The sequence below is a fragment of the Nothoprocta perdicaria genome, unplaced genomic scaffold, assembly GCF_003342845.1.
Source record: "Nothoprocta perdicaria isolate Ctin4 unplaced genomic scaffold, notPer1 scaffold_166, whole genome shotgun sequence".
NCBI lineage: Eukaryota > Metazoa > Chordata > Aves > Tinamiformes > Tinamidae > Nothoprocta > Nothoprocta perdicaria.
This window is the reverse complement of record NW_020454827.1, coordinates 1,202,113-1,215,584: the sequence shown is the minus strand read 5'-3', so window position 1 is coordinate 1,215,584 and position 13,472 is coordinate 1,202,113. Positions and strand designations below refer to the sequence as shown.

The 13,472-nt window shown below is 43.1% G+C and overlaps 1 protein-coding gene across 1 annotated transcript in view; it reads right to left on the bottom strand.

Moving 5' to 3' along the window:
* Positions 1-13,472, bottom strand: part of NRG2 (neuregulin 2) — a 63,274-nt gene that overhangs the window by 42,639 nt on the left and 7,163 nt on the right. The window contains exon 3 of the mRNA XM_026035750.1: positions 7,895-8,013. Coding sequence (XP_025891535.1) covers positions 7,895-8,013 — 119 coding nt within the window. The remainder of the gene's footprint in view (positions 1-7,894; positions 8,014-13,472) is intronic.

Genomic DNA, 13,472 nt, shown 5'->3' with positions numbered 1-13,472 from the left:
CTTTCTTTGGTCTCCTCACTTAATCCCAAACCTAGTTATTCTCCAGAGCACCTGTAGAATGAGATGGTATTGCCCTGCAAGCATTGCCCAATAGGGCAATAGGGCAATTGCCYGTATAGGCTGGTAAAGCAAAAAGACTTGACCAGGCTGGTTATATGATGTCCCAGACACAGAACATAAACTAGAGTCCAGGTAATCAAATGCAGKCATCTACATGTTGCAGTCTTCTACATGTTGTCCATTACTGACAACATTTTGTATCTTGACAGTATCAAAAAAATCTCCTTTCTCCACACAGCTTATATTTTATTTTATCCTTAAGAATATACTCATTTGTCAAAGATTAGGTCTAGACAACTCACAACACAAAAACAAGAAAGGAACTACCTGACCTTTTCAGAGATTTCAAGCATTAGTTTACCTTTTAGAAATGGAACTTCGGTAAGGTTTCAGTATGTTTGTCCTGCATAAGCTTTTCTTTTCAAAATATTCTACAGATTGCTCTGATTCTCTTACATTTTTGTCTCCATCAAAACATTTATAATCTTTCACATTAAGTTTACTGTTCTGTTTACCAAGCAGGTCTGTAGGCACAAACTCCTGAACTTGGTTTAACTGCTTCAGGCTGCACAGTGACGGGTTCACATTACCATTTTGAGAACTCTGGAGTAATTTCTGATGTTGAAATACACATAAAGGACCTTTTTCTCTGCATCAGGGCACAAGATCAAGTTACCCCAACTCTGCAAGTTCCTGCCTGTGAGCTGAGCTGCTGTAATCACACAGCTACAAAGTCTTAACCTGTGACCTATGTACAATGTGACTTATTTTAACATTTCTCCACTGCGGACCAGACCAACACAATTATCTCACACTTACTGGGCTGAAGAGGCAGACTCTTTGGCAAAAGCAGTAGCATAACTTCTCTTTCAATCCCCAGTGATTTTTGAGGAGTGCAGGGAATACACCTAGGACCCCTYCGGCAATGCTCTGAAGCAAACATACACTCAGAGAAAAGTGTAAGAATGTAGTACCATGCCAAAATACATAATAYCACGGAAGGATTTGCTCAGATCCCAGAGATTTCTTTTCTGAATCTGGCCATGAAAGTCCAGTTGGATCATGTGGAACAAACCTTGTGTTAAGATCTATACCACATCTCTGTGGCCAGGCTAGCACCTGTCCCCCTCCATGGCCTGGTTTGGTACATCTGCTAGATGCCTTATCTTATCTGAAGTTATCCACACTACCAAATGAAGCTGAGTGGGATCCCAAGACCATGCACATGCCCTGTAGTGCAGGCACCAGGAACACCAACTCTTCCTCTGGCAGATCCCAGGTTGCATCCACATAGATGGAGCAAGGATGAAAGGCAGATTTTGATCCAGTAGTTCTCAAAAGGCTACACAAMCAGATCCCATATCTTCTGAAAATTTTGTCATTCTCGCAGGTCCAGACCGGTATGGATACTGTCTCTATCTAGAAATAGCATGGGAGCCTGAGTTTCTCCATACTGTCATGAGGACTGCCAGAACATTATGATGCAGGGTCTCCATCGAAGGGAATCTACTTCAGACATGTGTGCAGGAAGAGGAGCACTTGCTGAAGAGAACCTATGAACACCAGTATGTGCATGGTACGGCAGTATAGATGCTGACAATAACCTGTGGTAGAACTTGGCCTCCTCACTCTTTGGTTACAGGTGTCAGGTTCCAGGCAGGCACTGGAAGGTGCTGAGGTGGAAAGCAGTGTAGCAAAGGTTATTTCCAAAGAGCAGAGAAAGAACCTCTTGGAAACTTGGGTCACATTTTGAGTAGTATCTGACATCCAAACTAGATGCATGTTAAAGTCCAGTGAGTAAAGACGCAGCAGTGCCTAGATGTCTCTGACTCCTGAAGAAGAGGAGGAAAGCAGGAGTGACTCAGGATGCAGTAGTATTTGCTGGAAGCTTCATTCAGAGGAGCTAAAAMAGGCTTTAATTGCACTTTGAGAGGGAGATATGTCTAATATCCCACTCCTGTTCACAAGGCAGAGGTAGAGAGGAAGGCTAGACTACCAAGGAAGGAACCAGGATGTTCAGGGAAACTCATAGTGAAAACCTCATACACCAGGACAGCAGAAAGGAGATGGGAAGAGGGGGCATGGGGCTATCCAGAGAGAAAGGCTCCCTGTCCTAAGGAGCCAGCTGAGGCATGAGAGATCACAGCGAGCTTCATGCCTGCTTTGCACCAGAGCCATTGACCAAACATAAGAGCAGACCAAGTTCCATCAGAGGGCAGCTCTCCTTTCCTGAGCAGCTCCAGCTCTAGTTCCCAACAAGTGCCACCTCAAATGGTGCTTTCTCCACATGATGTTTAAAACCCAGTAGATCATTTAAAGTCTTTCACTGAAACAATGAGATGGATAACAGCCTATAGGTGCCATGCAAACTTTTTAGTATAAGTATTTAAAAGAAGCACAAGAACTTTAAAAAAAAATAAAAAGAGGCACTTGTAGCTTTCCAGATTATCACATCTTACAATAGTTTCAATTCTCCCATATTTTATACACATGTGCAATGCATAGCAGTGAATGCATATAAAAATCAGGGGGAGCATGTCCTRTTCAGGTAACATTTGAGAGACATTAGAAAAAAAGGAATATGAAAGAAAAAGACAGTTACAACTTTAACTCTGGTGATTTTACCATCCCTTACATCAGCAAGAAAAAGAAGCAGATAATCACRGATGACAGTCCCACAAAGCTGAGAAGAAAGTTTCTCCAATGGAGAATTTTCCATGCAGACCGCATAGCATTTTTGAAAGTTTCTTCTGCATTGATAAAATTCTGCTTTCAGTGAAATCAGCGTGTATCTAAAGCAATAAATAGATCTAGCAATTCATGCTAGATTCACTAGCATGAATCTATGCTAGTGAACACAGAATGGTGTGGTCATTGCATTAACACAGCTACACCTCAATATACTATCAGCAGTATAGTGGATGGCTAAGCAGATCGTGAGTAAACTTTTAAGTGTAGCTTTATAATCAGGAAAGCTGCTAAAGGATATCTGGCCAATGCCTTGCTGTGGCTGAAATTAAAGATTTCCTTTAAAATCAGAAAAGATCCAGTCTTCCCAGCAGAAAACATCTGCATTAAATCTGCAAGGCAGAATTGTCAACACACAGGCACAGCCAACTATGTTGTCAATTCTGGGCAGGAGCAACTGGAATGAAAATACAGCACAGATCTTAAAATAACTGCCTTGTCCAAGACTCTCTGGGTGTACGCTCATTTGGATGGGATCCTGACGGGCTGTCCAGCGTGCTGACTGTGTCTGCGTTGGGAGAGGGCGCTCAGAGTGGAGAGACTCTCCATTGCAGAAATAATGCCTGTACCAGAAAGAGTTGAACGCATCGGCAAGCACATGACTTCTAGATTTGCATTCATACACATCACTCTCTGCTTTGACTTTCAGATTTGTGTATTTTCTATTGTGCACATGACAACTCAATAGAAAGCAACGCTAAAGCACTTCCACAAAATGCAAGCAAATTAAACATTTCAGGAAATCTGATCCTGACTTCTGTAAGCTAAAGAGAAAAGTGATGGCGGGGCTCAGCCATATTTTCTGCATTTTTTTCTTATGACTTACAGTCAGAAGACTCATGTATCTTTCTTTGTTTTTCCTCCTTTGTTTTCCTATCTATACTCAAAGGAAAAACAGCTGACGCCAAAAATTAACATGTATATCTTACCAGTCTCAAACCCAGGTTTTAAAAGATCTGTTAAGGCTTAAAAGCTAGCTTAAAATCTAACATAAATTGTGCTTTTGAAGGATTTAGTGAAAGATCAGTGGCTTTGGGAGAAATCAAAGAGAAGCAGAAATTAAAGAAGATTCCAGAGACAATAAAACACTTGCACAAAATGTCTTGTAAGAATAAAACAAATAAAGGGAAAGAAACTATTGGAAGGGAGAGGGAGAGGAGAGGTACTTACACTCTTCTTCCATAACAACTATTTTAGTTTCTGAAGCTGGTAAGACTTGTGGTGCTTTCGTTGTTCCTGGGGAAATTAAGGTAAGAAAGTAGTGAACAAAATATCTAGTTTGACCAGAGAAAGGTGGGCTTAGCTACTGCAGGGAGGAGGATGAGAGCAGGTGCTGCTCAGTAGCACAGGTTGGAGAAGCCGTGGACGTGTTAGTACTGGTTAGAGTATACTTTTGAGTAATCAGGTAAAAGAGGCAAATAAATGCCTCTCTGCTCCCAGGCAAGATGGGGAGTGAAATGGTGGGAAGGTTTCTTAGCCTTCATGGCCATGAGTATGCAAGGATGAGATCATGGACTATAATGGGGATAACTCATGAAGGTGAGTTAAGAAAGATAGGATCATGTGATGAACCTCCACCCCCTTCAAATGTCTGCAGTCTTTCAACATAAAGTAATGCTTTTGTAAGATATGGAGGAATGTAAACTAGATGAAGGTCACGGCCCAAGACTCAAGGCAATACAGGAGCCTGGACTAATAGTTCTTTCTTCCTTATAAGCCACATTACTAGGAAAATCCACCATTCACTAGCTCTATGCAAACTGTTTGGATCAAAGCCTCTCCTGACTATCAAAAGGCAAAAAAATGTCAAAAGAGAGAGCACCAGCAACCCATGCAGTAGCATAATTTACCCTTTCATAGACGAGGAAAACAGCACCAAGAAATAGTAAATTATAAGACAACAGAAAGAATTAAAAAAAAAAAAACTCACACAAAAGATTGATTTTTCTTGAGGTGCTTAGCAAAGACAAGGAAAAGGGCACAAAGAGCTGGGATTCAACTAAAGGAGTGTCTAGAAAGGAAAAAAGAGGCTAAAGCAATCACATTTCAAATGCTTCCACATTCCCACTTGCAATGACAATATTAGACTATTCAATGCAGAGGACTAGGATTTTTTTTTTTCTTAAGAATGCATTTGATTTGCCTAAAAATAACAAAAGTCTGAAAATAGCATCAAAGTACAACATGCTTTGGCTAAAACCAGAAGCATTTGCTCATAAAAGTGACACCCTCCCAAAGCTTTTCAAAAGGAAAACTTTTATTTCTGTGTTCAGTATTTTGTGAAAATACCAGAATTAAAGAAAAGAGCTGAGCTGRTGGGTTTGGAAGATGGGCATTTTTCTGAGTGATGAACAGTTGCTGCGTTATGACCACTCCTTCTTAAAGAAAATCTCTTTTCACTGTAGTGCTCTTATCAATTTGCAACAGATTTGCAGGACTAAAACAGTAGTTTTAGCCCTTTGAAATAGATATAAACCAAAAACTAATAGTAGGATAGGGCAAAAAGCACTTTGCAAAGGTAACTCTGCCTCACAAGGCGGAGAAATTACCAGCAGACTTAACCTCAGATAGTCATCTCCATGTGCCTGAGCATCTTATGTGTGAACTCCTCTGCTGGCCGGAACTCAAGTGGACTCAGAAGTCTCCATCTCTGGCCTTTGCACCCCTGAAGGGGAGCAGTGTTTTAGGCTATACAGGCTCCTCACTTCCACAATGCTCAACTCAAGCTTCAAGAGCTTAGGCAGCTTGGCCCACTTCTTGCAACGCCATGACCTTACAGAGGCATCCAGAGATTTCCCCAAACTTTGAGCCTCCAAATCACAAGATGTCGTATTAGCTCAGAACCTTTTCCCAGGCCTGGATTCAACCATCTATAAGTATCAGAGCAAAATTATGGYGTTTCCAATAGTACTGCTAAGTGTCAGGTCACAACGTGCATTTACAGCAGAAGGCCCCAAAGCATTAGTCTCAGGTAGTCTGCCCAGTAGAAGCAGACACACCATGTTCAGGGACTGGGCAGTAAGAAGCAGCAGGAGCTGCTCAGGGAAAGATGGGAAGCCTTCAAAGGCAGGCCAGCTCTTGCTGCAACTCCTCTTCACTGTTACGGACTTCTGGTTCTTTACAGAGCAATATGTGGGGGTCTTGTTTCCAATAGGATCAATGCTATGGAGCCAAGAGGAAAATAAATGCACGCAGAGATAGAAGGATGCATACTTGTGGGCGCAAAAAGAATTAGATAGGAATTTTCTATTGGAAATATAGAAGAAGGGAGCTTGCAGAAGTGAAGTGAGGAAAACTATCTGGCTCACAAGAAGGCCTAGCAGCAACGACAACTTAGAAGGCAATGGGAAGACTCCAGAGGAAGAAATATACGGAGACATGAAAGATTCTTGGCTCTGGGAAGCTCCAAAAGAAAGCAACAGAGGAGTGCAAAAGAGGAGACAGTGCGGCAGAAACAGCAACCACCATCATCTTCCCTTTGCATGGCACTACAAACAATATTCAGTTGCAAATTCTTGCTGTGTTATTAGGTGTTCCGCAGACAGCAGCAAAGGTGTGCATGCAGCTGGGAGCCACAAGCAAAAGGCAGATCTACAAGGCAGCTTAGAGAATGATTAATCGAGAAAAAGTCAGTGGGACAAACCATGCAGTCTTCTGCCTGTTGGAGCTGCAGCCTGCAGTTCGTTTTAGGCAAAGTGCAGGCCAGATGTTTGGGTCTCTTCATTGATTTTCTAATCTCAACACATTGGTGGGCAGCCCAAARGCTTCCTTGCACTCTGCAAGACCTGAGTGAGAGCAAGCCCCTGCTCCTGTCCTTGCTATCAGACCTCCATGTGGTGGAAGACTTGTGCACTGCCAAATGCCACTGTCATTTACACACGCAGGAAGGTGTAGTGTGAAGTTGCAGTGACCAGACTTGCATTTTCCTGGTACTAAAAGTGGAATGCAAGTTCAGAGCACTGTTCAACCAGATATGCCTCCTCTAGTGAAAAAGTGTCACTAATGATAGGGAAGGACACCAGGGCACAGGCAGAGTTCTGTTTGCGGGCATGTGCTGCTCATGAACGCTCCATGGGGGATTTTGCACAAGCAGCTGTCCATTGAAACGAGGATAGTGTGCACCGGTATTGGATAGACCAGAGCACAAGACAGTAAAAAGGAGCAGCATGGCCTCATTGACAGAAGGTCATAACCTCATKGACAGAAGGTTCAACACGGATTGCCTTTTACCTCTACAGCCCTTTGCAAACAGGGTGGCACTTGTCTTCTACAGGACAACTAACTGAACAGGAGGCTATGTGACAATCCAGCTTTACAAAATAAAGATTTGGGACTGCACACACTGCTGAGGCAGAGGTTAATAGAGAAATAAGATAGTGGGACAAAGCTACCTCCCTTCACATGTGAATAATGTTAAAAAGAACACAACAACATAGAAACTGGGTGGCATCAAAGGGCTGGTAACACAGACCTCGAGCTCCCTCAGTGGCTTGTTGTGAATGGCAGGAGAAAAAACTTAGAAAATGAGATTTATACAAAGTCATTCCTCCCTCAGTTGTACCCTCCAAGCTGCTGGTAATCACTTCAGGGACTTTCAGAGCTGAAGGATACACCCAAGCCATCATGTTAAGCAATGCAATTGTAATGCCTAAGATAATAAAACCACCTAACCTCAGGCTCCATCCACTGAGCTCTAAGAGATGGAGCACACACTCTAGGATGAAAACCAGAAGCAACTTCACTCATCACAAAGCTATGGTTTATTTTTTTGGCCTTTGGTAAATTTTGCTTCTCAGAAATTCTTTTTAAAAAAGAAAACATCAAGCCCACCAGCTTTCTATCCTCCTTCCCCCCTTTAAAAAACACATAGTTTGCAAGATTATCTAAAATGTAAATCAACCACATTGCCAGTGACAGATAACAAAGACAAACATTTTTGCTAAGTTGCATTTTTCTTATCTCCCAAGATTATTTTACTTGATATACTGAAAGTATGAAACAAAATTCAAGACGGARTATGTGCAGAGCCTTCTGTTTTCTGCTTGAATGGCAGACAGCTTGAGACATTTGCTAGTTTCTAACTTACCACTTTTCACATTCAGGCTGCCTTTTGCGGTGTCTTTCCCTAAAACGTTCTCTGCTTCGCAGCTGTACTCCCCAGCATCTTCCAGCTTCACCTTGTTGAACTGCAGTCTGGAAATCTTTCTGTTGAAAAGTATAGCAGACATTTCTTACTCAATTTCTAACCATCTTCATGAACTGATAACCATCCCTGACCCTGATTAGTTGCCTAGTAGGTCATCCCATCTCGAGCCAATGGATGGTCTAACCTTGCAAGCTGGACAGGCTCGAGTCTAGCCAGGTTTTGGATGAGACCCTTCCCAGAAATCACCATTGTTGTGATATCCTAAGGGATTTCTCCCTCTGTATCAGGACTGAAATGCACTGCTCTTAGCCTGATGCTGCAGTTTGGTTTGATACCTAAACTCATTCTCCAACAGGTCACATGGAGAAAGTCAGAAAGTCTCACAAGGACTCTGAAGTTCCAGCACACAGACTTTCTGCTCTGTATGAAGACAACTTCAGTGATGAACGGCAGGCTCCACCTGCAAGATGTGGAAGCAAGCCACATATTCTGCAGTTTTTTTTTCTGCAAGGAGTAAAAGCAGTCTATCAGCTATGGAGCTCCTCATCAKCAGCATTTTGCAGTTCAGAGCACCTCAATGCAAACACATATTATGGCCATGACAGGGAGGGGGAACTCATCATTTTCCAGCATGCAAATCAAAACCTCATGACTTGATCTAGACAGTGAGCTTGTAGATTTATCCAGACCAGTGATTAGGGCACACTGTTTCCCTCAAATATGGAAACTCCAGGGCAGTACAAACATGTGGATTGTGTGAAGTCCACACAATCATCTTACTAATATTGACCAGAAGTACCTGGAAACAGCAGAAGACATTGTACACAATGACTGTCCATCTCACCTTACAACCTGTGCTACATGCTGAATGAGAACAGAGGCTGCTCTGTGACAGAACAGTACAAGTGCTACAAGAAAAAGAGCATTGCCCTTCCCACAGGGTAGGACTGATGTCTTATTCTCTGGGATGTCTCTCATTAATAGGAAGAAATCTTTTGTTAACTAATTCAACAGAGATGTGTTGGGAGCCTTCAGCACACAGCAGCAGTCACTCATGAGACCATAGCGGGACTGCCATCCTGTATTCTCTTCTGGAAAGAACATCCTTCTCCACTTTCTACCCCAAGCTGTTTTCTCAGGTCTGTGTCATGGAGTCGCTGTTTTTAGAGTCTTGAGAACACTGTCAACTTTAGCAAGAGGTCCCAGGGGCCTACATCCCTGAAGGCAAATGAAGTTCCTTTAATATGAAAAATAATTACTAGCTTTGGAAATATTCCAATGTTATATTTGTCATCTGAAAAAGACTTTTCTCTGGGCTGTACAAAGCATCATCCACCAATCCATAGCAAGTACTTCACAGAAACACACTGACATTTTTTAACATCCTATCATGCTGCCTCTAGTGAGAGCCAAGGAGCAAGGACACAGCATGAACATCTCAATAGTCATATTAGTAAATTAAAAGCACTTGGAGAGGACTTGGTACAGCTCCCAGGACACAGGCACTGCCCTGTTTTACAGGATGCGGTCAAGTGCTCAATTGCACGAGTTTAGGCCCCATGTGGAGCAATTTTTAAATGAATGTTGACAGTGTGCAGAGATTTCTTGAATCCCTCTAACCCTAGGTTTCCACTATTCTGCTGTGCAAAGCCAGTTATTTTAGCCAACATGTTCAAATGTGGGTGCCTATATAAGCAGGCTGAGTCACACAGGTACAAAGCTTCCTTGATTCCAAACACTCTAAACTGCATTTAGAGTGCGCTCTAGACTGCATTTTCTCCAGTCTCAGAGGGGTCACCTGCAATCTGGTCCTTGCTGTTGTGACGCCTACGAGTTTAGCAGTACCCAAGAGAACACAAAGCATTCAAGAGCCTTTGGGGCCTTTGCTGCCTGGTGACAGTTGGGTGCTTCATCTCAACAGGGAGATATTAGAGGTACCTGATGAAGGGATTTTTCACTGTTAGTCTACAGTAGTTCAGAACCATGTTCTCCTCTCCTTCCACAAAGATGTGTGTAGTGATACCTGGCAGAGGGGTAAGGTAGGCTCACAGTACTACAGCATATGACCCCAACAAGACTGATCCCAGCAAGATTTTAGTTTCTCTGAGCTGTCTTAAACCTTGATAACAGAATATGTCATTTCATTTCTAAATCACTAGCTAGTAGCTACAGCTGTAACTGCAAGGCACAACCAGTGAGTACGGCAGTATGTACTGAAAGCAGCAAGACATGGGTTCCGGGCAGCTTTGAAAAGTGAGTCCATAACTGAGAGTCTCCCAGAAAACATCAGTCACCTTTGCATACTGTCATTCTTGGATATCTCCTAGTGCAGGACTGAAAGTGTTAACGAACATGCTGCTTTCAGCTTTCAGAGGATAGATATTCTAATGATTACTAGCCGCATTGCAATCTCATATGCAGGGCACGTTTCGCCATGGGCAGTTATMTGGAAAAATCCACTATAGTGTTAGAATATCACCTCTGTACATGATCTTTTACAGACAAAGGCTTTTAAGTCCCAAAGATACAAATTAGTAAGTTATTTCTAACAGAAAGGGCTAATGAAAGGGAGCATGCTTGACAGTTTCATCTCCAAAAACAGTAAGAGACTTTTGCTCTTTTACCTGGCACTGGAGGAGAAWGTAAGCAGAATAAAAAGCAATGTTCTTATTTATAGAACATCAATGTCAAGATGAAACCAAAGAGGCTTATTTTCTTTTAATGTACAAGACTGTCACACACAGTCAAAACAGCTTGTTTTTTATCTTCTATCATAGTTCGTGAAAATCCTTTTTTTTTTTTTTTTTTTTTTTTTTTTAAGCAAGAATTCCTTGAAAGATCACAGATCAAGGTAGTCCCTCCTGGTCTCAATACTGTGATGTATAATGTCAGGCCACAGACTTGGAGCAGGGAGATGAAAGATACAGAGGAAGTCGAGTCTTGATGCAGAGCACAGCCTTAGTAATGGGAATTTCCCTGTTCCAGATAGCACTGAAACAGTGAGGCAAACACCGTGTTCCACACTTCCATACCTCCGAGTTGTACCCCTTTTAATTCACAGAGATAATGCTTATGCACTAAAAGAATGTGRACAAATCTAATAGAGAACAGACTTTGCCTAATCCATGTATTGTAAAGAGAAAGATGACCGGTCTACCTTCAATCTYAGCCTAGAGAACAGAAGAATGAGAGGGGTTCTTATCAGTGTACGCAAATATCTCAAGGACCAGGTTGAGTGGGACAGGGCTAGGCTATTTTCAGTGGTGGCAATCAAGAGGAAAAGAGGCAATAGCCACAAACTGAAACAAAGGGATTGTATCTGAATACGAGGGAAAACTTCTTGCCTGTGAGGGTAACAGGGCGCTACAGCACGTTGCTCGGAGAGGTTGKGAAGTCTCCTTCTCCGGAGATATTCAAAGCTCACCTGATATGATCCTAGGCAATGTGCTCTAAGTGACCCTGCTTGAGCAGGGGAGCTGGACTAGATGATCTTGGGAAACTCCTTCCAACCTCCACCACTTCATATGCTTYGTGAAGTGCATCTGAAATACTTCAAAACTACTTAGAAAACTGATATTTCAATTTATTCCTCCTGTTGTCCCCAAAGGCAGATGCTACGATCACTGAAGGGCTGAAGTATGCTTTTAAAGTAACTTCAAGCAGCAGCACTATGGGGAATTATGCCGAGCACAAGAGTTTGGTATCAGGTCCCCTGCTGCTCTTCTGGGCAGCGTGTTTCTTTGGGGACACCAGCCCCTGGGAAAGCCCTGCCTGGCGGGTTCACAAGGGTGCCTGGCTCCCAGACAATGCCATTCTTCTGGAGGAAGGCCCTGCCCGAGGCTGTTTGTTCAGTGAAAGGGCCAGGGTCACTGACAGCTCCCATCACTTCACTGCAGTGCAACTCTGTTGACATTTCTTTACTCCAGGGGAAAATCTGCCTCATTGTATTTTCTGACCCTCAGCCCATATGATCTAGCCACTCACTAATTATCTCCTGTGGTGCCAGTGGAGATGTAAACCATGGCAAATATACTGTCCGCGAACTCTGGGGGACAGGRTTCACAAGGAGACCATCAGCCTGGCCAGAAGAGACTCCCCCAAAATACCTTTCGAGCCAAGAGGAGGATTTTCTCAGAGGAAAATTTGCAATGGTGAGTAAATCATCATCTGGAGTGCCAATCTCTGGACTACAACGGAAAAAGAGAGACAAGACCTACACAAAGATCCTGGCATATTCTAGCCCAAAGGGTAGCCTTGTCTGCAATAACTTAAACACGTCAAAGTCAGCTATCTAAATCCAAGCTCAGGTCCTGGGGAACATAGCCAGAGGAAAGAAACAGGCACTACATCTCAGCCCAGGAAGAACTTTTCATGACAGGACTGATGTTCTCATCAGTCACTTGACTTTGGTCAAGTCTGACTCATTTTTCTCCTCTTCCTATTTCCAAATGGAAATGGGACCTTCTCCCCAGATCATCTCCTCTCAAAACAATTCACTTCAGAGTGGGTGAGCAGAAAAGCAGCTACCACTTGCTGCCCCAGAGATACCTCCATTTCACTGAGTTGTCAGTTGTCCCCATGCAAGTTCAGCTACTTTAGCATCTTTTCAGACAAAAATAATTCTAGGAACATTACTACTGCAATATTTTATTAGTCTTCTAAAAATAGGGTAGCTAATATATAAAGAATAAAAGAATTAAGGTATTAGCTAAAGAAGAGAATTTGAAGATTAGACATACGTTCCCCCCCTTAAACTGACTATGAAGATCACTGTATATTTTAAACACGCCTAAGAAAAGGAAATTCCCAAACACGACCCTTTCAAAGGACACACTAAATAAACTGCTGTGGTTACATATTAACTCCATTCCCCTGTGTCTGAACAGAGAACCAGCACCAGAATTGTACAGCAGAAAGGCCAGCACTGCAGTGTGTGTAATGTTTACACTCCAGTCAAAGATTCAGTTGGTGCCTATGTGTGATACCAGCACTCTGCATGACGATGAGTCTGTCCTGAGAGGGCAGGTTAAAGAGGAAGATTTGGAACAGTTGGTTCTTTAGTTTGCAGTCAAGCATTGTCAGACAGCTTTCAGACATCAAGCAGCTCTGTTACCTGGAGCAGGGGGTCTCAGTGCCTGAGCCTCGGCAAACACAGTCCCCTTCCTCAGCAGGCAGAGGGATAAATCGAGCACAAGAGATCCTTGCAAAGGGAAGCACAGAGTGTTGATAGCCACGTGAAAGCACCTTTGCTAGGAAGGGGGAAAGTGGCAGTCACAAGCTCCCTCTCCCTGTACAGTGAGACGGGAGCCACCTCGGACTCCTCCCTGCTCTCCAGCTACAGAGCAACTCAACAGAACTGGGCAAGCTGGAGATGCCTTGCAGTGCTAAAGGACAATGCACACCTGCATGGCCCTGTTTTGGCTGCTGTGAAGTCTAGGTCGTGAGCTAGCTAGCCCATAATTAGATACATAAGCAGCAAAGGGGGAGGGAGGGAAGGAGGGAAGGAAGGAGGGAAGGA